We start from the raw sequence: 22,680 nt of genomic DNA, 5'->3' as shown, positions 1-22,680 counted from the left end.
GTGTGTGTGTGTGTGTGTGTGTGTGTGTGTGTGTGTGTGTGTGTGGCAACTTAGAGACTTTATTGTTAAATTGATGTTTCCAGAACCCTCTACCTCCAAAAGCATTGAGCAGCAAACAGAGTGACGTTTTCTGGTGTTCTGGGGGACTTTTGGGGCATGTGCCTGTCATTTTTAGGCTGAAAACACACCGGGAAAACTAGAACACATCTTTCAGTGCCACTAAGACACACAGGATGCTTCAAGCTGAAGACAGAAAAAACAAAAAATAAGTGCTGCTATGGGAACCTGGATGTGACGAGTGAGTTTTCAGGAAAAAAAATATGTTGATTCAGGAGTGGCAGTGCTTCAAAATAGAACAATGTTAAGAAAAATCACTGGATGCTGCATCATATAGCCTCTGCTGGTGTGTAATTGACAATGAAGGAAGCATGATTGTTTAAAATGACACTGCCTGGTAGAATAAATAAACGTAAAAACATACAGACACTTCTAGGGAGCAACTAATTTAATTTGGAATGTGTCCTGAGTCGAGCCAGATTCAGACATTTAAAATATTTTAGCCAGTACAATCCAAGGATCAGTATGTTTGCCTGGAAAAACAACCTATTTATTTTTAGACCTGAGTGTTATTATGTCCATCAGCTAACTGAATAATGGACCAATCAGTACAGGTCTGATTGACTGATTCTCTGTGAGGCACATAAAGTAACGATCCCCTGAGTAATTAGACTGAAGCACCACCATTCATCCCAGACATCTTGAAATGATGCCTTGTGCAAATGAATTAATTAGTAACTAGTGAAGCATTAAGATTTCTCCTTCTTTCACTTCCCAGGAGTTAATGTTGCTCCGAATGAGTCTTGTGAAGAACCTTTGTCATGCAGTCATGACTACGGCTTTTGTTTTGTTTTTAAACGGCGTCTTGTCATCAGAGCCGTCACATCACAGGCAGACAGGATTATGAGGAACATCACGATGCAACAGTTAGCAGAGATAAGTGAAGTTGCTGACTGTGCTGATGCTGCTCTGTGACTCACATTACCTGTAAGCTTTCGTAGGTGTTAGCTTTTACGTTGCACAGCATCTCAGGATAAGAGGACACGACTAACATCTGAGGTATCATAGGTGGGATCCGTTCAGGAGGGATCAGCTCTGAGTGTCACTCAGCACACGGCGATGAGTGTGTCCCTACTTTACTTAGTAGTCAGAAGGGTCCATCTCTGCTTATGTTTACAGGAGCACAGCAGGTCACCCTGTGCAATCCAGTCAAATCCCTCCTGCTCTCACATGGGCACTAATCTTCCATGACTGCTTCCTACAGCATGACTACAGCTCCGCTTACAAGGCTGGACCAGTCTGTCCTCTTTGTCACTCCTCCGTCGTCTGGCTCTTGTTTTTTTTTTTATTCTGTCTATGTTGTCTTCTGTTTACCTTTCCTTATTTTGCCTTTCTTATGCCCTTTTGTCTCTTCTTCCTTTAGTTCCTCAATGCTTCAATCCTTCTTTATTAGTGTTTCTTATGTAATCTTTATTCATATTACTACCATTTTTGTTTTCACTTATCTTTCTTTTTTTCTAATATATCTACACTTAATAATTCTTCCTTTTTCGTAGTATCCCTTACTCAATCCTTATTTCCTACTTTAGTTTTGTTCTTTATTGTGTGTGGTAATTGTGTAGTAACACATGACATAAATAAAAACAGAATTGTTTTTATTTCTGCAGAAGCTGGCCCAGCGAGCAAACTCACATGGCAGATTTGGTAATTGTTTTATGCTGGATACCCTTCCTGATGCAACCGAGGCTTAAACTTATTTACAATTAAAATTACAGTTCAGCAGCAGTGACCACTGAACTACCACAGAGCCCATAATATACATAAAAATGACATGTCCCCATTTCTTTTTGACACAAATAAACATTTATAAACAATCTAACAGATATAACAGATGATGTATGTGATAATGTTAATAAATTTGACTTTCTGTGAAAAAATAATAACTAAAAAAGGACTTTTAAGGAGGTCAATGAACTGGTAATGCACACCAGAAACACTGATTTTTTTTGTGTGTGTGAAAAGGCAGCATGAATGCTGAGAGCTAAAATGTGCTGAAGAACCTTAAACTTAGTTGTTAGAGTTTAAAAAAAAGAGCTGGACACAGAGCAGCAAAGTGCTAGCTAAAATTAGTCGAATTAAGCTAGAAACTGAAAGTATCACAAGCTAAAGGTGACAGATGAATGGCTAAAAAACATTGTGTGCAGAAACAAACTGCACAAAGCCCAGGAAAAAAGGTACCACTGTACAATAAGCCTACCTTATAGATGGCTTATAAATAGTTTATAGATAGTTTATTACTCATATTACAGTAGGTACACTATTTTTAATGATTAATAAATGTTTATAAATGTCATAAGAGAGCCTTATAGTGTACAGTCTTAAACTTTACAATAAGGCTTCCTTTGATAATTGTGGATATGTATATTACAGTACAATATTATACGTAAAATATGTGTTTCCAATACATTATTGTGTTTACAAGGTAGAAACTTTTTCTGAAATGTTTAATTTAGCACCTTAAATGTAATACACTGTATACATGGATATATTTGGTTCACAATTTGGCAAGAAATCAGACAGTTTTCTTTCCCATCCCTAATTATTGCATATAAACACTTATTAATGATTTATAAAGTGTTTACAAATGAATTAATAACTTATCTATAAAGTATTTATAAGCCATCTATAAGGGGAGCCTTATTTTAAAGTGGTACCAACGGAAAAAAAATAGGAAAATGTGAATGATGAATCTGCATATTAATTTGAATATTCTGAGGTTTTTTTTTAAGATTAGTTGTTACATAGTAATAATCTTACTTAGATTAGTTGTTATATAGTAATAATTTTACATATATTAGTTGTTACAAAGTAATAACCTTACATAGATTAGTTGTTACATAGTAATAATCTTACATAGATTAGTTGTTACATAGTAATAATTTTACATAGATTAGTTGTTACAAAGTAATAACCTTACATAGATTAGTTGTTGCATAGTAATAATCTTACATAGATTAGTTGTTACATAGTAATAATTTTACATAGATTAGTTGTTACAAAGTAATAACCTTACATAGATTAGTTGTTACATAGTAATAANTTACATAGATTAGTTGTTACATAGTAATAATTTTACATAGATTAGTTGTTACAAAGTAATAACCTTACATAGATTAGTTGTTACATAGTAATAATCTCATATAGATTAGTTGTTACACAGTAATAATCTTACATAGATTAGTTGTTACAAAGTAATAATCTTACATAGATTAGTTGTTACATAGTAATAATCTTACATAGATTAGTTGTTACATAGTAATCATCTTACATAGATTAGTTGTTACTTGTTACATTTAGATTTCATGCAAATTATAACTGCATTTGTGATGACATGTTTTATAGGATGTATTTTTCCAGGGTAAAATAGCTGTCATCCATAGTACATCATGTCATTCTGCTTGCATCTCAATCTGCTGTTTTTGCCTTTTCATCCTCCACCAGTTGCTTTCAATAAACTAACCGACTGAGGACAATTACAGTTTTTAAAACTTCAGTATGAGGTTGCATAACCAGACAAACAGAAGGGGAAAATGAGCCATGTGGTGTCACAGTTATTCTTGAGGGTACTCGCATGTTCTTTGGACAATATGTCCACAGATGCTGCGTATCAGCCTCATTTCCTCGTTGTGCTGAGTCCACTGAGGTCACAGGAGCCGCTGTCTGTACTGTGTTTGGAGAGTTGCATCTACATTGTATAATGGAGCTCAGCTGGTATTATTTTGCTTCCACTACTCAGGTTACAGGTACAAATCAATAGAACATCAATCTATAAATATGTTTACTTGTTCCCCGATGCGCTGAACCGGATCTGTTTTGAGCTTTGAAGGAAACACCTGAAAGATCAGGCATAAATTACCATGTTTCACAAACTACAACATACATAGAGAATAAGTGACAGAATGCACAAGTGTGTTCTGTGAGCATTTGGAGTGTAAGATAACTCTCATCTACTTCCACACCAAATTGTAGCTTAATATCAAAAATTAATCACAAAAAAAGTTTAGCATGCTATATGGATTTAAGGATTCTTGAATGACATCTAGCTTTTTTCTCTATTTTAAAGCCCTTTAACTGTGTGAGCTGGTGTCCCTGTTGATGCTGCTGCTGTCAATGCAGCCCTGGATGGGAAAGCACAGATTAAGGTAGAACAGAAGTGTTGAGGTTATCACGCTCGCACGACCAAAATAGACGCGGAGCGGGTGAAACAGCGGGCACGGCAGCACAGGCTTGAGGAAGGACGGCGGGATGTGTGCGCTGGGAAAGAACAAAAGAAAACCGACAGACGTATGATAAAATTAGAGAACGAGAGTGAAGGCATTCCCACAGGAAGTATTCTTTCTCCTGATGGACCAACCACATAGGGCTGAAAACAGTAAATAAACATGGATTTATTGGTGCAGTCATGAGAAGTAGGTTTTTAACACATGTATTTTTATCCCTTTTATATTTGCTTGGTGGTGAGTTTTGCTGCCATTTTTTTTTCAGTTTTATGTGACGATTAAATATTGCATCTCCTAAAGTTACGAGGTTACAATTCCACTTAAATTAGACTAAATGTGTTGCAGATTATATATCCACCTCACATAAACACTCAAGTAGTCAAGCATCCGGAACTTTAGAGCTCAGTACAAGCATCGTATTCATTTCTTGTTTTGTGATAGGCAGATTTTCAAAACCAAACCAAAACGCAACAGAGGGTAATGATACAATCTGCGACTCAGCCCAATGTGTTTGAGCTACAAATGTCTTCATATGAACTTCTTACTTTGCTTCTTGTCTTTTTTGGCTCATTAGCGCTGAATATGATTTCGGAGAGCTGTCCCAGTGAAAAACATCTGTGGTTGTTTTTCTGTCAAACTGTTTGGGTATGCTGAGCGTGGCGAGGCTTTGTATAGGGAGTTAAAATGCTTAGCTTCAAAGTAAATCAGGAGAAATGCCAAACATGTATTTTTTTGCGTGTTTTCTGTATTGATATTCCTTTTGTCCTTTTCCATGAGCAAGACTCTGAGTGCAGAACCTTGTTTCTTTATCAGAGAAAGCTTGTTTTATTAGATTGCTCGCTGTTACCTGCTTTAAAAAAGTGTCATTTATCGTTTGCTGCAAAGACGAGTCATTTAGCAAAATAGCTCAAGAACTAGACAGATTCTAATGAACCTTTTAGGAAATAATCACCAACTTTCAGAGCCAACCCGATATAAAATTACCCTGAATAATAACCATTTGTGCAAAAAAACTGAGCCACATATTACATAAAATCATAGAAAAAAATTATAATTTCCTCCTTCTGTGTGGTCTGGCCTATTTTTCTACTGTTTTTTTAAACAGATCTGTGCACTGATGAGGTTTCCAGAGCATACAATGTACTGCCCGAAGCTCTGAAGTAATGCCAACTGCTCTTATGTCTATTTATTGCTGAACTAAAGTTACATCAACATGATTACGCTCTGCACACAATGGTCACGTGAGTCATAATTGCATACAGCAAGCTGCTTTTCCTTGAATGAGAGAATGGCTTTGGATACATTTTTTCAGTGTGTAAAGTTAAAATTTATTGCCTCCTTATCAGTTATTTGAACTGAACAGTAAATGGAAAGAACTGAAGTTCCAGTTACATAAAATTAAAAAAAAATCCATGTTCAGCTGTGCTTTTTTTTTCTTTTCTTTTTTTGTAATTAAGGAGAGACTAAGAGAGATCCAAATGGAGATTTTACAAGATGACGTTAAGCAGGAGAATTCCAGATTTCCTGGAAGCAGTTATGCTAGCCCTCAACGCAATGGCCAATGGCGGATTTAATCCACTCAAATTAGTCCCATGCTAATCCTCGCTGACCTCAGACAGAGGTCAGTCATGTCCAATTTAAAGATGCATAAAGGCCACTTTGTTGTTGCGTGTTTAGGGCCCGCAGCTTCATGACATGTAATTCTCCTCCCTGCTCTTTTCTCTGCACATTTGTTTTAAAAGGTCAGCCAACCACAGAAACGACAAACTGACGGCAATCGGGTAAAGTCTAGAAAAGTTTAAAAGATAAACCAAATGTGTGATGAACATTGGGAATAACACTGATTTAAATAAATCATTTTGTACGAGTGTGTTTGCATATGCAAAACTAGACCAAAAAACAGTTGCTGTCTAACTTTTTAGTGCATATGGACAGATGTGAATGTGCATCTTGTTGGCTGACAGAACCAGCATGTGACTTTGTGTCACTATCATAATACATCTTGGCTGTTTGTCTCTACAGTATTAGAGGATTAAACTAACCAGTAGCTCCCTCCCCAGTGAAACTGAAGCTTCGTGAACTTAATTCTAAGCCAATATTTTGCCAGCTGGGGATGTTCTTGGTGCTTTGGGCTCATTGTTGGTGTTACCTTTTCAGTCAGTTTAAAATGAAACTTTGTTTTTTGGCACAACCAGACACAAGGAAGCTCAGTCACACAGAAGACAATGCTGAACTGTCATGATAGGCTGGATTTTACTTTTTATTAAAGTGTACTATTATTAGCAGGTGATTCAGTTTGCTTGAAGAAATTAACGAATGTTTAGTTGTTAATGAACCAAGATGTTCAGAGTCTAAAACTAGCATGAAAGCGTTATTTAAAACTGCATTTAAATTGTTTATGTAGTCTTGTTAAATGACCTATGTCTTTTGCAAATGAAATAAGTAAAAAAATATAAAATTAGGAGCAAGTCACAATGTATGTACAAACATCTCAACCTTTTTTTTTTCCTGTAGCCAATAAAGTGGGAGTTGAGACATTATTTTTGAAAAATGTGTAGTTTCAGTTAAGTTTTTTAGGCTTGTTAGAAAGGCTGTGGTAGCTCAGTGCCATGGTTTGGTCATCCTGAGGTTGTGGGTTTGAACCCAAGTTACTTACTGAATGGATCAGCCAAAGGAGAAAAAAAAGACAGCAGCTTTAGAGGTTTGTTAGTGTGTTAGTTGATTATAAAGGCAGGACTTTTGTATTGAGGGTACAGCCCTAAATCCCCTGTGAGCAAACTGGTTACAAAAATACATGGCAGGAGCCTAAGATTTTGCCTTTAATTTTTAATAACAGGAGAAGGGATGCTTCGTTCATCTTTAATAATGTTGATGTTTCAAACCACCAACCTGCTGATGGGAAATGAGCAGGCATGTGTGCTCAGTCAAATTGGAATGCAAAATAACTTCAAGGTCCTCATTTTCATTTTCCACAAACAAATCTTGAGCTATCTTTGCTGCATCCTCTGACTCAGTAAGGGAGACTTCTGTGACTTGGGAGTGCCACTGCCACAGGAAGCTGTGTTCAGTGAGCCGTGTGCCCTCATTGCCCTCCAGGGCTGTGGATCTGAGCTTAGCTTGCTGTTGCTTTTAGCTCCTGATAGACATTTACTCAGACTCTGCACTTGGTCACTATGACAATGTTCTTGACTTTTAGCCTACAAATTCCTAACAAAACCAACTCTTACATGACGTGAAAGACGGATCACTCTGCTAAATAACTAACTTAGCAACACTGTACACAAGTTTTACATCTTCTCTAATTATTTTGGACTGGCTTAAGCTGGTCTTGATCAAAGGTTCTCAGTGCTTTCTGAAGATCTTTCCAATATTTTTTTCTTTGGACTTTGGCAGCTTTTCACTCATTTTCTCCCTAGTTTCTTTTCTTTTTCTCTTGTTGTGTTGCAACAAAGACACCATGGATACAATGTTTTATGGAAACAAATGCTTTATTGTAAAATCTTATAAAAGAAAGTACTAACAATAAAAAATATTGCTTTTAAGACAATACATGATCCCAGTATTACCCAGTTTATTTGAAAATAGTCAAACTATAAGATAAAAGTGCAATTATGAGACTGTTTTCTCTAATTCCGCATGGTCTAGCCATGTAACAAAATCTCTTGACAGTTCAACACATAAAGAAAATACAATATACATATATTTTAGTGGTTATTTCCTTGCAAGATGACAAATCCACATACAGTATAAGTAAAAATTTAAAGAAATGAATACATGATTGTGAAATGAAGCTAATAAAAAAAATGGTGACCTGATTTAAGAGTCTTGTATTGGCATAGACCATGACTACAAAAATCTGGTTCCTTGTGTCAACATTAGCGTAACTGACAACTTTGTTTTTGTTTTACATAATGTCACTTTTTAGACAAATGATTTAAATTCCCATTAGTTCAGATTCATTCTCATTTCACTTCACATCCCAATAAATTAATCTTTTTAAATATCGTAACCTAAACAGACGTTTTTCTGAAAAATTGAAATAATTATTCTCTGACTACCTGCTGCTCCCAGCAGGACTTTTCAAAGTGACGTCCTCTGAAATGCAAACCCAGAACAACTCCACTCCATGTTAATGACTTTCCGTCTCTCCCCCTTACGTCTTTTGTGATGCAGCACAACCCAAAGGTCACAGAAACTTCCCAGCAAAGTGAGATGGTCCCTGGGAATTAGGAAATCCTTGCTCCAACCTTCACACAGAGCACCTTCTCACCCTTCTCTCTTTCCCTTGCTTCTGTTTTGCTGTATTTTCAACATTTTGTAGAAGGAGAAATGTGCACAGAAACTATTGACCCTTTTCTATTTTTGTCTTTTGCTAATTTGCAAATTGAATCGGGACACAATGAATACTTCCTGTTTTACTCAGGTTTTAGTCAATTATAGCTTCTGTGCTTTCCAGTTTTTGTTTTGTCTCAGTTCCTTTAGAGTGTCATATTTTCCTCTTATGTTATTAAAATATGATGCTGCATAAGAAGTAGTGATGTGGGTAGCAGAGGAGATAGGTGCATTGAGACATCCACCCTATGAGCTAATTTTAGCCTTTCAGGGCAGTGCACTGTGTCTCCCTGTGGATGAGTTGAACCATAGAGGGATCTGAGCATCAGCTCAGGTCCTTTATTCTCTTCTCTCTTCTGTTTGTGGATGCCGTTCTTTGTGCAGGACGGGTTACAGTACAGCCACAGCAGAATGAAGTGGAGAGGTACAAAGCCCTTTGCAGCACCTGTGGGTTTGGTCAGCCTGACTGTGAACACGGAGAGAAAAAGTTGTTGAGCGTGATCGCAAAATACACATTCGTACATCATGACATTTATATTTAAACCCCTTATTTATGAAGCAAAAGCTGCTAGAAGGGAAAGATGACATCAAAAAATAGACAAATTTGACTTTTTTTAAAGTTTCGGATGACACGGTGAACTCATTAAATTGTAAGTCAAAAGACAAATTTGTGTGAAATGGAAAACTGTCAGTTTAAAATGGATCATAATGAGCTGCAAATCATATTCTTCCGATTCAACAAAGTGAGAAATGGGGCAGGTTTATTATGCAAAACGGACCAATTGGCAGCCACGTTTCTCCTTATTCAAGTTATTTATTTTTTTTTTTTTGAAGGATAAATTAAGCCTTGGTGCAAGGAAGGCTGTGGAATAACTAACCTGGAATTAAGTAATGGGCTTTTCATGCTAATGATGGTTTTTCATGCTAATGAGTAACTCTGAATGAGCGCTGCAGTCATCCAGGCGTGAGCCAATTCACTACGTCCAGATCGGGTGGAAATGAAGCGGCTTCTCCCTGCAGATGTGCATGTTCAAACCCCCACCCCCGCCCCTAGATGACTTTCTATTTTGAAACTTTCTTGCTCTGATTAAATAGCCACACCAGCGGTGACACTCGTCTCAGCTCGTGGCATCTGAGCACACTAACTGGCCATTTTTCCAAATGGCCTGCACTCTCTTTATCGTCCAACGCATTTGCTCTGCATTCCTCGCACCGCTCTGTGCTGCATGCGTGTTTGGAAAGTGTCCACGCTGAACGGTGAACAGCAGAGACACAAAGTCAAAATCTTCCATAGACATCATGCCCTCAGCTTCAAAGGTGACCTTTTGTGAACATTTCTTTAAGCTTTATTTCTATTTTTGAAAAACTGGTTCACAAGGAGTTTAGTTTAGAGCTACTATATAATCCATCCAAATCTGGATACTGATTTGGATGTTTAAATGTCAGAATTCTGATGAGGTCTAACGAAGGTCCCGTTCTCTCCCTCCTCCTGTCTCTCTTCCACAGATTTTCCATATGACCTATGACCTGGCGAGTGCAGTGGTAAGAATATTTAATTTGATAGGGATGATGCTGCTTCTGTGTCACTGGGATGGCTGTCTCCAATATCTGGTGCCTCTCCTTCAAGACTTTCCCCCTGACTGCTGGGTGTCCCTAAATGGTATGGTTGTAAGTATTAAACACTTTTTACTTTCATTAGAAATGCACTAAAGTTACCTTTACTTTAACCACTGGCGCTCCCTACATCTGTTAGGGTTTTCTACAGAGACCAGGACGGGACATATCGCTTTTGCAAATAGTCTCATTTTTGTTTTGCAGAACTTCTTGGCTTTAAGTTAATATTTTGCTAGGCCGAGACTAGTCGGAAAGAACCACAGTCCTGTCGCTTGAGTTTTAAACACGTTAAAACATTTGTGCAGTAAAACTTTTCTCTGAAAACAGTTTATGTGGGTGACTAAAACTCTCCTTGAAACCACCTGAATTTTGTCGTTGGCATATCCAGCCCATGTCAAAAGCATTGTAGCTGTATTTTGACACCTGAAGTCTCCTCTGACATCTGGGGCAAATTCTCAATGCTTAAAAACTTTGCTAATAGTAAAAAAAAAATTTTAAAAAATCTAAATAAGAACTGTTCCAAATCTGGTGTACTCAACTCATTAATTCAGTGATGTGTGGGAGGTTGCTAATGAGGGGTAAAATAAAGTGTACAACAAAATAATGTGCACGGCCAAAAAAGTCGTTTGCACACAAACAGGCTGTGATTTGGTTGCATACACTTAGAAGTCAATAAGACCGCAACAACTCAAATATATATATATATATATACTTGGTTTCATTTCACAGAATTAAATTAATTTTTTTTATTCTATTTAGAAGGTCAGTCTTTATAAAAGCTCACTAACGTACATATCTCTGGCTTTATGATTTAAGCCAAAGTAAAACTTGTGCAGCTTTTTGAATTACTTTTCCTCAAAAACATTTGATACTGTAGCTCACTTTCTGCTTGTAAAAAAAAAACGGTAATTGAAATGTGACATTTGATGATAAACTTGTAATCAGGGTTTAAACTGGGCCAGGGCTCTCTGTGAGTGAGTGGCCATCAGTACACTTACGTTCACATCTCTTCCTCAATGATAACTATATTTTGTAGGATTAAAAGCATAAGACACATTTAGTTTTGCACATAATACTAAATCCTGGCTCCCAAAATTCAACTCTGCTTGTTTTCAAGCCTATATAAAAAGATTTTAGCTTGTGTTGTTTATTCATTTGTTTGTTCTACAGCTGATAGATGCTATTGACTATTAAAACTTGGCAGCACATATAGTTTTCTGACAACCTTAGTAAGTTATTTGTGTTTGTCTGTAAAAGATGAAGAGAAAAAAAAATCTAGTGATTTAGCATATTTAATCCTGAGGGCTCAGTGCGTGCTGCTCAACTTGAGTTGCAATAACAGTGAGTGGTAAATGAGAACCGCAAGACCACCACATTTATATTCTAGGTCTCATTTTAAAAAAAAAAATAAATAAAACAAAACAAAAACATATCTACAGCTCTGCTCATCTCTGCGTAATCCCGTTTTTCTATTCATGGAAGCGCTGACAGGAAGCGCTGAACGTGAAAACTGAAGAGACAGCTGAGTGATTATTTACACAGATTACATTTGTGTGATTTCATTTTTCTTACAGATGAGAATATAACTAGCACAATAAAGTCGACAGCTGCCATCTTGTTGTGCTTAACTTTGCTGTTGGCTGAGAATCCATAAAAAGTTGAGGTTATGTCCACGTCGTCTGCCTCCACCAGCAGCTGCTGCTAGTTCAACTCATTTTGTATCATTAAGTTCCTGAGCGTGAGGCGCGCAGCCTCCACCTTTATTCGTCACGCTTTCTGTCTTGTGCTCCGTCTTGTGCTGTCGCTGTTGGTCCGTCTCTCAGTTCAGCTCTTTATTTGATCATCGATACAAACAGACGTGTCTGCAGAGTGAAGACAGCAGGACAGACAGGGAGGCAGAAAGGAAGTGACACTGAGGGGAAGTAATTGAGGAAGAGAGGGAGGCTAGTTTGTCTACAAAGGCCTGATCTTATCCTTTAAAACTTGAAGGTGAATGATATACAAATGTACTAATCCCACAGAATAAATAAAGACGTCAGAATTTGGATTTTGTTTGATCTTTTAATTTTGCTTTAGACATTGAGGTTCTGCGTTAGGACTTCTTGAGTTGTTTACTCTCTTGATCTGTTCTTTTTTATATAATTGGTTTGATTTTTTACGATTAGTCTTGGTTTTATTTGTCTTTGCAGATTTCCAAAATGAAACAAGATAGCTAAAATAGTCAGAGCTATCAACGGTTAAGGTGAGTGGAGTTGGATAAAGAACCCATACGAGCGGGAGCCTCATAAGTGGGCTCATTGCTCTCCTTAAACGGACGATGAGCTTTAATCAAACCTTTGTGTCCCTCGGATGAAGGACACAAGATTAGAAACACTCAGTGTTCAGAGATTCTTGGAATCCATAAAGGGGTCCCCAAGAATTATTTTCCTTTGACTGCTCAGAGCCAGGCAGTGGCCTATAGTGCAAAGAGGTCTCTAATTTCATCACACTGACCATTGTCAAGGAGTCCCATCACCATTTTGTGGCAATTGAGCAGATTGTGCCCAGTTAGGACTCCAACCAGTGTACTTAAAGTTTGCCTTGTCAGGGCGATGAGAACTTTCCCAAACCTTAGATTTTGTCTGTTTATCAGCTCCTGTGCCTGTCGACAGTCTACAGCTATCAACGTAAAAAACACATAGGACTTAGCCGATGATAGCTTAATCGTCTTATCATCGTCATCATCTTCTGCACGTTTTTGTTTTGTTGTTAAAATCATTTGCAGACCTGACCCTCATTTTTGGGTTTCATGCTTTATTTGTTTATGATTTTTTTCTTAATTCCCTACCTTTCTATTACCCTGTTTTATATTACATTCAATTAGGGGTGCACCGATAAATTGGATTTCCCAGATTTCCTTAATTTTGGGAGAGTGGAGATCAGCCGATGCTAAGAATATTGGCTTCTCATCTACCTCCAGAAATGTCTGAAAATCCACCATTGTTCCCCTTTTCTCTGCTGTGAGCACTGCCTTCTATTACTGCCTGCATTTCAGTCCTCGTCAACAGACAGATGCAGCATAAATGAGTTTTGTAATAAACTTACATAGTTGCAGTTTTTTTGTTACAAATTTGAACTGATTTGTACAGGCACTGCTCTAAAACATCTTCCACTGACCCTGACATATTTGACATTAAAATGTCAAATTAAAAATCGGCTTGTTGCGGTTCTAAATTCACGTTCAGTTTTTGTTTTGCAGCATTTTTTTCCCTCTTGAAGTTCATTACCTCCCTCCAGAGTTGTGAGTCGAGAAACTGGTATTAATATCAGCTTTGATCTTCTATCCCTCCCCATAGGAAAGCCTCTTGTGAAGACAAGTCTCCCTCCTCTAAGCGAGCACAGACCTGGAAGCAGGCAGAAGACACATAAATCTTTCATATATGTTGTATATACAGTATTAGATACTAGATAATATAGGCAAAAGGCATGGTTTGGTATCTCTCTATTTCTAGTGTTTTATCAGTTTATACATGTCATGAACCTTATATGTATGTTAAAACTGAAAGAATGAAGCAAGTTTAACCTTAGGGACATTTGTGTGTGTGTGACATTTGTGTGTGTGTGTGTGTGTGTGTGTGTGTGTGTGTGTGTGTGTGTGTGTGTGTGTGTGTGTGTGTGTGTGTGTGTGNTATATATATTCTTGCATTTTTTTGATAACTAGTTAAAGTTACTACCAGATACTATCTTTAGCTCACATGGACTACTGGAGTTTATGAAAACTACCATGTTTACCTATGTTTCTAATGCTACCTGGATAATTTAAAAGCATCAAGTGCTGACAACAGTGTTGTTTTTTTTTAGTAAGTTTAATCAAATATAACTGTACTTTATTTAACTTCACACCTGAGGAGCTTTTTCGGTTCAAACTAAAAAAGCTGAACTCACATGCACCATGCACTGTCCCTTCTCTCCCTCCTGAGGATCAAAAGCTTGAAACTATGCATTTATCTGTTTGAATTGAGAAAGTTCCTCAGATGAGAAACAATGTCTTCCGAAATCCAATTGATGCCCAGTGACGAACACAGTCAAAGTGGCTTTCGTCTATTTTCTTTGCTTAGTGACAATGTCCACTACTAAGACTGGAATCCTCAAAAGGTGCAACAATAACACCAATGCCTCAAAATCAAGTTCAGAGAGTTTAAACTAGAAGTAATCAGAGAGGCCACAGAAGGAAGAACATGTTCATGTTTTCTTGTATCCAGCTGCATATGTTTGTTTTAATATGCCTTTGATGTTTGTGTCGTGCTAATAATGAGGCCACTTGTCCCAGAAAAAAAATCAAACAGACGTCTTTGCTTCTAAATGATTAATGCAGAAAGTAATTATAATACAGAGTAAGTTTTAATGTTAGAATAGAGAATGTTGCTAATATTTTAAAGAGTTTTAAATGCACGGGTAGATACTCACAATTTTGTTGTCAGGATTTTCCGTTATTTAGATAAAATGGAGTCACATTTTGTGTATGTGTGATGCAAACAAAGTTTCCTGGGTTTGTATTCTGGTCCGGCCACCTGGTGATGAATACAAGTGTCTCCTTTTCGTTCCTGTTCCATTACATGGTTCGGTGCCGTACAGTGCAGTTTCTGTTCATCTCTTTCCTGCTTCATTTTCCTCGCCAACACTGTCCTCTTAACGTGGGCAGAATCGGCTATTCATCATCGCAGGATGTGAAGCTGTGACAACACAGATACACAACTTCCCTTTGTGTTTGTTTGTAAACACAAATACTGTCATGATCGAGCACAAGAACTGGACAGAAGATTAGTGAAAAGGCTTCCAAAATAAAATTATAAAAATACGCTTTGAAACCTTCAAAAGTTTTGAGACCTGATAGAGGTCACCTTAACAGATTGTAAGAAAGGCTCAACTAGTGCAAACTATAATAAAAATTCAGTTCAGTTCAATGATACTTTATTAATCCCAAAGGGAAATTAAATGTTGTAACTTATGGTTAATTAAAAGAGTTATTACAGATACTGATGGCTGTGGACAGGAAGGATCTCATGTAGCGGTCCATCTTACAGTGGATTTGATGAAGCCTTGACTGAAGACAGTCTGATGAAGAGGCTTCTCAGGGTTCTCCATTGTATGGTTAGAACGCCTGACAGGGTGACGCTGGAGTCAGTGATATAATCCTGTAGCCTTGTCTCAGGGAAACACAAAATACTGCATTCCTGATGCTCTGGCTGGGTTCTTGTTTGGGCTTGGAGTTCGTCCAACTTGTTCCTCAACAATCTCCCATTGCCGATCATGATTGATGGAAGAGATGGTTTAAACTTCCTTTCTCTGTCTCTCCTCTTTGCTCCTGCTCTGAATCCACAGTGCCTCCTTTTTAGCGTAACTGGAATTTGTAGTAGTTGAGGTATTATTTGAGCTTTTAAGCTGTTATGTAGCTGCTCCACGTTATAACAAACCACTACGTTGCTGTGGTTATGCATCATAACAAATGTTCAAAAGCAAGCAAAAATCCTTCCAGCAGCACAGCATTTGATAGCAGAAGGAAAAATCACCCAAAAAAGCCATTTTTATTCAGAAAAAGAAGAATTCAAGAAGTTTTTTAAAAATATCTCAGAATGAATGTAACGGAGCTACTCCAACATGCTGCCACCTTGAGCGGTGCAATTCTAGGCATAAAGGTGGTTTAAAACCTTTGCACAGCACTATAGACTGGAATCTTTTATTATGTAGGTGTGGAAAATTTACATGACAGGAAATTTAGGAATGGCTGTTTTGCATATCATAGATGTTCTGTATTCTTTTAAACTAACATTTAACTTTTTTTGCACCATCTTTTGTCATTCAGAGTGAACATCCCCTTTGCACCGAACGACGCTCCTCTCTTCACTATCATTACAGACTAATTAATGAGCATATCAGGTATTAACATGGGAGGTGTCAACCTGTTTCATAGTACAGTGTGTAATGGGCTCATTGGTTCCCGGCGGAGCTAATTCCACACATTAATACCAAAGATCTTCTTGAGAATGAACAGAAAAGTCTGGTTCAAGCTTTTTGTCTGTAGCAGCTGTGCACAGGGTTTTCTCAGTGGAAATTATTCTGATTGAGATGTTCTCTCTGTATGAAAAGTAAGCTAGAATGATGAGGCTTCCTGGTTGCTGGTTTTGTAGTAACAGTATGTAAAAATACCACATGCCTTTGAATATATACACAAGGTCTGTACAAGAAAATGTGTGGAGGCGACTTTTATTGGAAGGTGTATTTGCTTTAAATGCATCAAAGTATCTGATGCTACTTCAACACATAGTCCAACCTGCTGATCTTGAGGAGGCTGTGTGGAAAATGTCCACAAATAGTTTGGAGTGAATACTGCAAATAGTTGATATGTAGCCCCCTTATAGACAATTTCAGTGCTGTATTACCTATTAAAAAAGTGACAAAATGGAAAAGTATCCATCATTTTCGTTTTTATATAATTCTAAAGGGATTTATGTGTGTGTGGGAAAAAGTCAACATAGTTTCTGTTAAAGGACTTTGAGGCTAAGAAATGTTGAGTTGTTGGCAACAAAAAGTTATTTTAAATATAGAGGAAAGTAATGTATTAATAACTCCAACCTTTTTCTCTTTTATTGTGGTTGATGTGAACATTTTTTAATAAACCTTTACATTGCTGTCCATTTCACATTACATGGGTATTCTGACAGGAATAAATAAATAAATAAATAAATAAATAAATAAATAAAGTGCTACAGCTGGCTGCTTCTGCTATTTGCTGTCACCAATAGCCACACATAGCAAATACTGTAGCTGTGTAATGCCAAACTAACAATGGTGCAAAAGTCTTTAACTGGCCATTAGTTTACCAACTCAGCTTGAATTTAACAATATTTCTTCCAACTGAGTTCCCTTATACTAATCTCCACAAAATGGTTATCCCAAACTGGTTTTAAAACTACTATTTTAGGTTTAACAAAGGAATGTTTAGATGAGTGGTATGTGCAGGTCTTTTGTATTCTCTGCTGTGTTTCTGAGTTGGTGTTTTGTTAAAGATTGAATCTGTCTTGTTAAGGATTCTAGGTGTTCCCTTGGTAGGACAACTGCCCCCAGAATAAACTGTGCTGTAGTTAAAATAAACAGATGGAGATGTTCAACTGAGGCAGCTCAGCTTCTTTTTTTATTTTTTTTATTTTGCTCTTTCAAGTCGGCCTCCTCTCTGTTTTACAACGTTCTGTATCTTTCATCTTCTCGGTCTGCCTCTGAAGTTGGGGGTCAAGCATCGCAGCTCCTCTCCGTGCAATCCGATTTTTGGAGAAGTGTGTACATGCCTACTGGGTAACGCCGTGGCTGCCCGCCTGTGGAGCTCTTCTGCCTTTCTCATCTCCCCTCGATGTGACAAACATTTTTGTGCTTCACATGCACGCTGTCTGCTCAGAGGCACGAGGCCGGGAGGTGCGAATGTCAGCTCGCCTCAGCGTCACGACTGTTTCCTTTTCTCGTTTTTTACTTTGAGGCCACGAGTTGTCCGAGCGAGTTCAATACCAGCTTAAATGTGTTACTCATGCAAACAGATGAAACAAGCAGATCTATCACTGTTTGTGCCCAAAGATTTTACACTGATATAATCTCTACAAAATAGTTACATCTTTCTCATTAAGAGTTTAAAGAGATGGATAAAATGCTTCTTTATACTCCTAGTTTTTACATTTATTTTATTAAATAACACTCTGGAACCACATTTACTTTTAACAGTTCCTGAATTTCTGCTGCACATTGGTGTCCTTGCTCAGTATGAATCAGAAACTTACCCCTCCTTAAATGCAAATCGCTGTGAAGGGAGCGCGTGTAAAAGGTTAATTTGCAGCCCCCTGTGTGGCGGAATCATTTGCTCGGTGAAAAACGATGGCAGGAGCTCTGACTGGAATAAAGTTTTTGAAACAAAAAGAGAGCCCAAGTGTGCTCGAGGCGCAACCTCAAATCTCTCTGTGAGACCACAATTCTGTCAAGAAATAGGCAATGAGATTAAATGTTACATGCTTTATCTTTAAGGTTCTTACTGTTTTTGCTACAAAACAGAGAATTTAGTTTTCTTTTTGAGTAGTAAAAAAGAGCCTTTACATTAATTTTACTCAGACACAAATTTAAAATAGTGCAGCGGTCTTAAAAATGAAAGATTTTAGGGCTCTTCTGAAAATGTCTCAAAATCTAGTGTTAAACTGTTTCATGACATTCTGCATATTTTTTTCTTGCTGCAACCAAAAAGTTCTATTCCAGCTTCATTAGTTCACTTGACTTGTTTCCAAAAAGCCTCTGGGTTGTGTAATAGCAAACTTGTGATGCAGAATCTTTTGGGATTTTTATGAATGCAGGTTTTCTGTTTCTTTCTGTTTTTTTCCTCCCACACTGAGGTCAGAGGTAGGATAGACGATCACTCTGCTGAACGCTCTTGTTGGCCCAGCTCCTCCTCGTGGGTTTTGTTTGACTTTTCCAGCCGATCGCTTCGAAACATAAACTCATCTTCGTGAACTGATCCTAACCTTCAACGGTTCCTGTTAGAATTCAGAGAAAACACAGAAAAGTTGTATTTGATTAAAAGACACAAAACTTGACGGGGTTCTTTGTGGTGGCAAACGTCTTCTGAAAACAATTTTGTTCTTCTTTTTTATTGCCTTGCCGTCATTGTGAAAAACAAAGTAAGAGACTTTTGCAAAATTCCTACAACAGCTTTAATGATCCAAGAGCAAAGTGTAAATAAAGCTTCTTAATCACTGAAATGACTGGCATTTAAAGGGCAGTATTGTGTATATTTCGGGCACATACTTGAATTCTAAAGCACAATCAAGTAACTGTGCTACCTTCAGTTGTTCAATAAAAATGCTGTATACTGTATATCAAAATTTGCCTAAAATACCCTTGCATCTTTGTCTATCTAAACACTTTGAAATTGCTCTCTGTCTCTTTAAGAACCTCCTATCATTTCTGACACTCCCATTTCAGCACACCTTTACAAAATACTTAGCAGGCGGGGTGATCTGTGGGGTGGGAGCTTTCAGACTGAGCTCCAGGGAGGAGCTTTGTACAAATAGGCGGTGCTTTGTACCAGTAAGTGTTTAGGCAGCTCCACATGGCCACAGGAGATTCAAGGATTTCCCAAACATGCACGACTGAGTCAAAGCAACACTCTGCATATGTTTTGATGTAGAAATGATATACAGTGGTTTGCAAAAGTATTCATACCCCTTGAACTTTTCCATATTTTGTCACATTACAACCACAAACATAAATATATTTCACTGGAATTTAATGTGAAAGACCAACACAAAGTGGTATACAATTGTGAAGTGGAAGCAAAATTTTACATGAATCAAAACATTTTTTACAAATAAAAAACTGAAAAGTGCGATGTGCAAAAGTATTCAGCCCCCCTGAGTCAATACTTTGTGGAGCCACCTTTTGCTGCAATTACAGCTGCAAGTCTTTTAGGGAATGTCTCCACCAGCTTTGCACATCTAGTGACTGCAATTCTTGCCCATTCCTCCTTGCAAAACAGCTCAAGCTCAGTCAGATTGGATGGAGAGCATTTGTGAACAGCAGTTTTGAGATCTTGCCACAAATTCTCAATTGGGTTTAGGTCTGGACTTTGACTGGGCCATTCTAACACATGAATATTCTTTTTTTTAAACCACTCCATTGTAGCTTTGGCTTTATGTTTAGGGTCGTTGTCCTGCTGGAAGGTGAACCTCCGCCCCAGTCTCAAATCTTTTGCTGACTCCAACAGGTTTTCTTCCAAGATTGCCCTGTATTTGGCTCCATCCATCTTCCCATCAACTTTGACCAACTTCCCGGTCCCTGCTGAAGAGAAGCACCCCCAGAGCATGATGCTGCCACCACCATATTTGACAGTGGGGATGGTGTTTTCAGAGTGATGTGCAGTGTTCTTTCTCCGCCACACATAGCGTTTTGCACTGTGGCCAAAAWGTTCAATTTTGGTCTCGTCTGACCAAAGCACCTTCTTCCACATGTTTGCTGTGTCCTCAACATGGCTTCTGGCAAACTGCAAACGGGACTTCTTATGGTTTTCTTTTAACAATGGCTTTCTCCTTGCCACTCTTCCATAAAGACCACATTTGTGTAGTGCACGACTAATTGTTGTCCTGTGGACAGTTTCCCCCACCTGAGCTGTGGCTCTCTGCATTTCATCCAGAGTCACCATGGGCCTCTTGGCTGCCTCTCTGATCAGTGATCTCCTTGTTCGGCCTGTAAGTTTAGGTGGACGGCCTTGTCTTGGCAGGTTTACTGTGGTGCCATACTCTTTCCATTTCCGGATGATGGATTGAACAGTGCTCCGTGAGATGTTCAAAGCTTGGGAAATCTTTTTATAACCTAAGCCTGCTTTAAACTTCTCCAAAACCATATTCCTAACCTGTCTGGTGTGTTCTTTGGACTTCATGATGCTGTTTGCTCCCCAATATTCTCTTAACCAACATCTGAGGCCGTCACGGAGCAGCTGTATTTGTACTGAGATTAGATTACACACAGGTGGACCCTTTTGAGTCATTAGCAGTCATCAGGCAACTTCTGAATGCAATTGGTTGCACTCAGGGAAAAGGGGGCTGAATACTTTTGCATGTCGCACTTTTCAGTTTTTTATTTGTAAAAAATGTTTTGATTCATGTAAAATTTTGCTTCCACTTCACAATTGTATACCACTTTGTGTTGGTCTTTCACATTAAATTCCAGTGAAATATATTTATGTTTGTGGTTGTAATGTGACAAAATATGGAAAAGTTCAAGGGGTATGAATACTTTTGCAAACCACTGTAACATAATATAAAGCTGAAAAAAATTGATTTTGCAAAATTACCCCCCTCTCCTGCCCACACACACACGCACACTTAAACAAAACATGATTAGTTGTTTTTTATGAGAAAATATTCCTAAAAATAACACTTTATTAATGAATTAGATTCCAATAAATCATCTGTGCACAAGTGAGTTTTTAAACATCTAGTTCTGAGGCCAGGTTGTTAAAAGAACAAAAATTACAACATTGTTAATTAATTTTCAAAAATCTAAATCTTGCATTTATTTAACTTTTTCTTTTTTTAGCTTCATGAAAATTAGTCGTGCTTATCTGCAGTCTTCCAAACACCACAAATGGTAATTTGGGTGTAAATTGTCTATAAGTCAGTGTGAGGTTTGTGCTCATGAGCAGCTGGCATTGTGTGGCTGACTGTGATTGGAGCAGATTGTTGAATCTCTTCCCCGTGGATCTCTGCTGAAGTAATGGCCTGTGAGCTGACTGTGGCCTGGCAAATCAAAGTGATAAGTCCCGCCCACGTGTGGGATCCTTCTTCTCACACCGTCACAATGCATTAGCATACACGGGCTAAACATCTTCATGTCTGCCTGTTTTCTGACTTTTCTTACTCAGTTTACTCCAGTTGTAGAAATGTTATACAGCTCTCAGGCTGGCACTTGAATGATTCTCTAAATCTATCATCTCCAAGTTGCATCTGTTCTAGACTGATGCCTTTAAATACATCATGTTTTTTTTAAACTGTTCTTGGCTTGCACTTTGTTTCCAGCTGGGCCTAGAAGAGTGAGGCCGGCTTGGACTGCAGATACTGCTGAGTGTTGCAGTACAGCATGTAGGGCTGTTATCTTTTTGACTAATGGCCTTAGAGTACCTTCTTAGTCTTTAGAGGCTGCATTTACTTAATCACCAGACAAGATAATGCTGCTGTCACTGCATTGGCTCTGGTTAGAGGGTGATGGGCTGTTGCATTTATTTGCATGCACAGTATAAGAATGTGTTTAGGAACATATGTGCTATGTGAATGCATATGTGCTCATATTAGGGTACAAACAGCCAAGCTGCAGACATCAAAATATGCATGTCTCAGAGTCGGTTAGAGGCAGACAAACAGGCAGAAACACTGGGTGGATGCATGCACGCACAGACAAATGTCCAGAAAAGACTGGCGGGCCATGCACAACCGTCCCATCATTCATCTTTTTTTTTCTTCTTTTGTTCCTGGATCACCCACTTGTTTTCTTTTTTTCCTCCAAAACCCCCGAATGAGTCATTTCCAGCAGCTCAGAGTTTATAAATTAATCACCTTTTCTCTCTCTTTCTTCAGCAGGAATATACATAGGTTACTTGTTTGTTGCAGATCTTCATCCAAAGCCAGTAGGATGCATTTTACAGTGGAGAAAATGTAGAAAGACCTGTACTTGCACTGAGAGAAATATCCAAACCTGCTTTAATAATAACCACACAAACGTACAATTTCCTTTAAAAAATACAGATTTTACTTTGAAACCTTAATAGCTACAGACTTTTGAGATTGTAGAATTCCGTTTCATTTTATAAAATGGTAAAAATAAATTAAATGTTTTT

General features: G+C 38.0%; 1 protein-coding gene across 1 annotated transcript in view; it reads left to right on the top strand.

The window, feature by feature from the left end:
- The window catches only part of hcn1 (hyperpolarization activated cyclic nucleotide-gated potassium channel 1), a gene marked incomplete at its 3' end in the record, with an annotated part of 81,588 nt that overhangs the window by 23,070 nt on the left and 35,838 nt on the right, over window positions 1-22,680 (top strand). The window contains 1 exon segment of the mRNA XM_014006451.1: window positions 10,176-10,337. Coding sequence (XP_013861905.1) covers window positions 10,176-10,337 — 162 coding nt within the window.

Source organism: Austrofundulus limnaeus, unplaced genomic scaffold, assembly GCF_001266775.1.
Source record: "Austrofundulus limnaeus strain Quisiro unplaced genomic scaffold, Austrofundulus_limnaeus-1.0 Scaffold36, whole genome shotgun sequence".
In the NCBI taxonomy this organism is placed as follows: domain Eukaryota; kingdom Metazoa; phylum Chordata; class Actinopteri; order Cyprinodontiformes; family Rivulidae; genus Austrofundulus; species Austrofundulus limnaeus.
The sequence above is the reverse complement of the archived record's forward strand: the minus strand, read 5'-3'. Positions and strand labels throughout refer to the sequence as shown.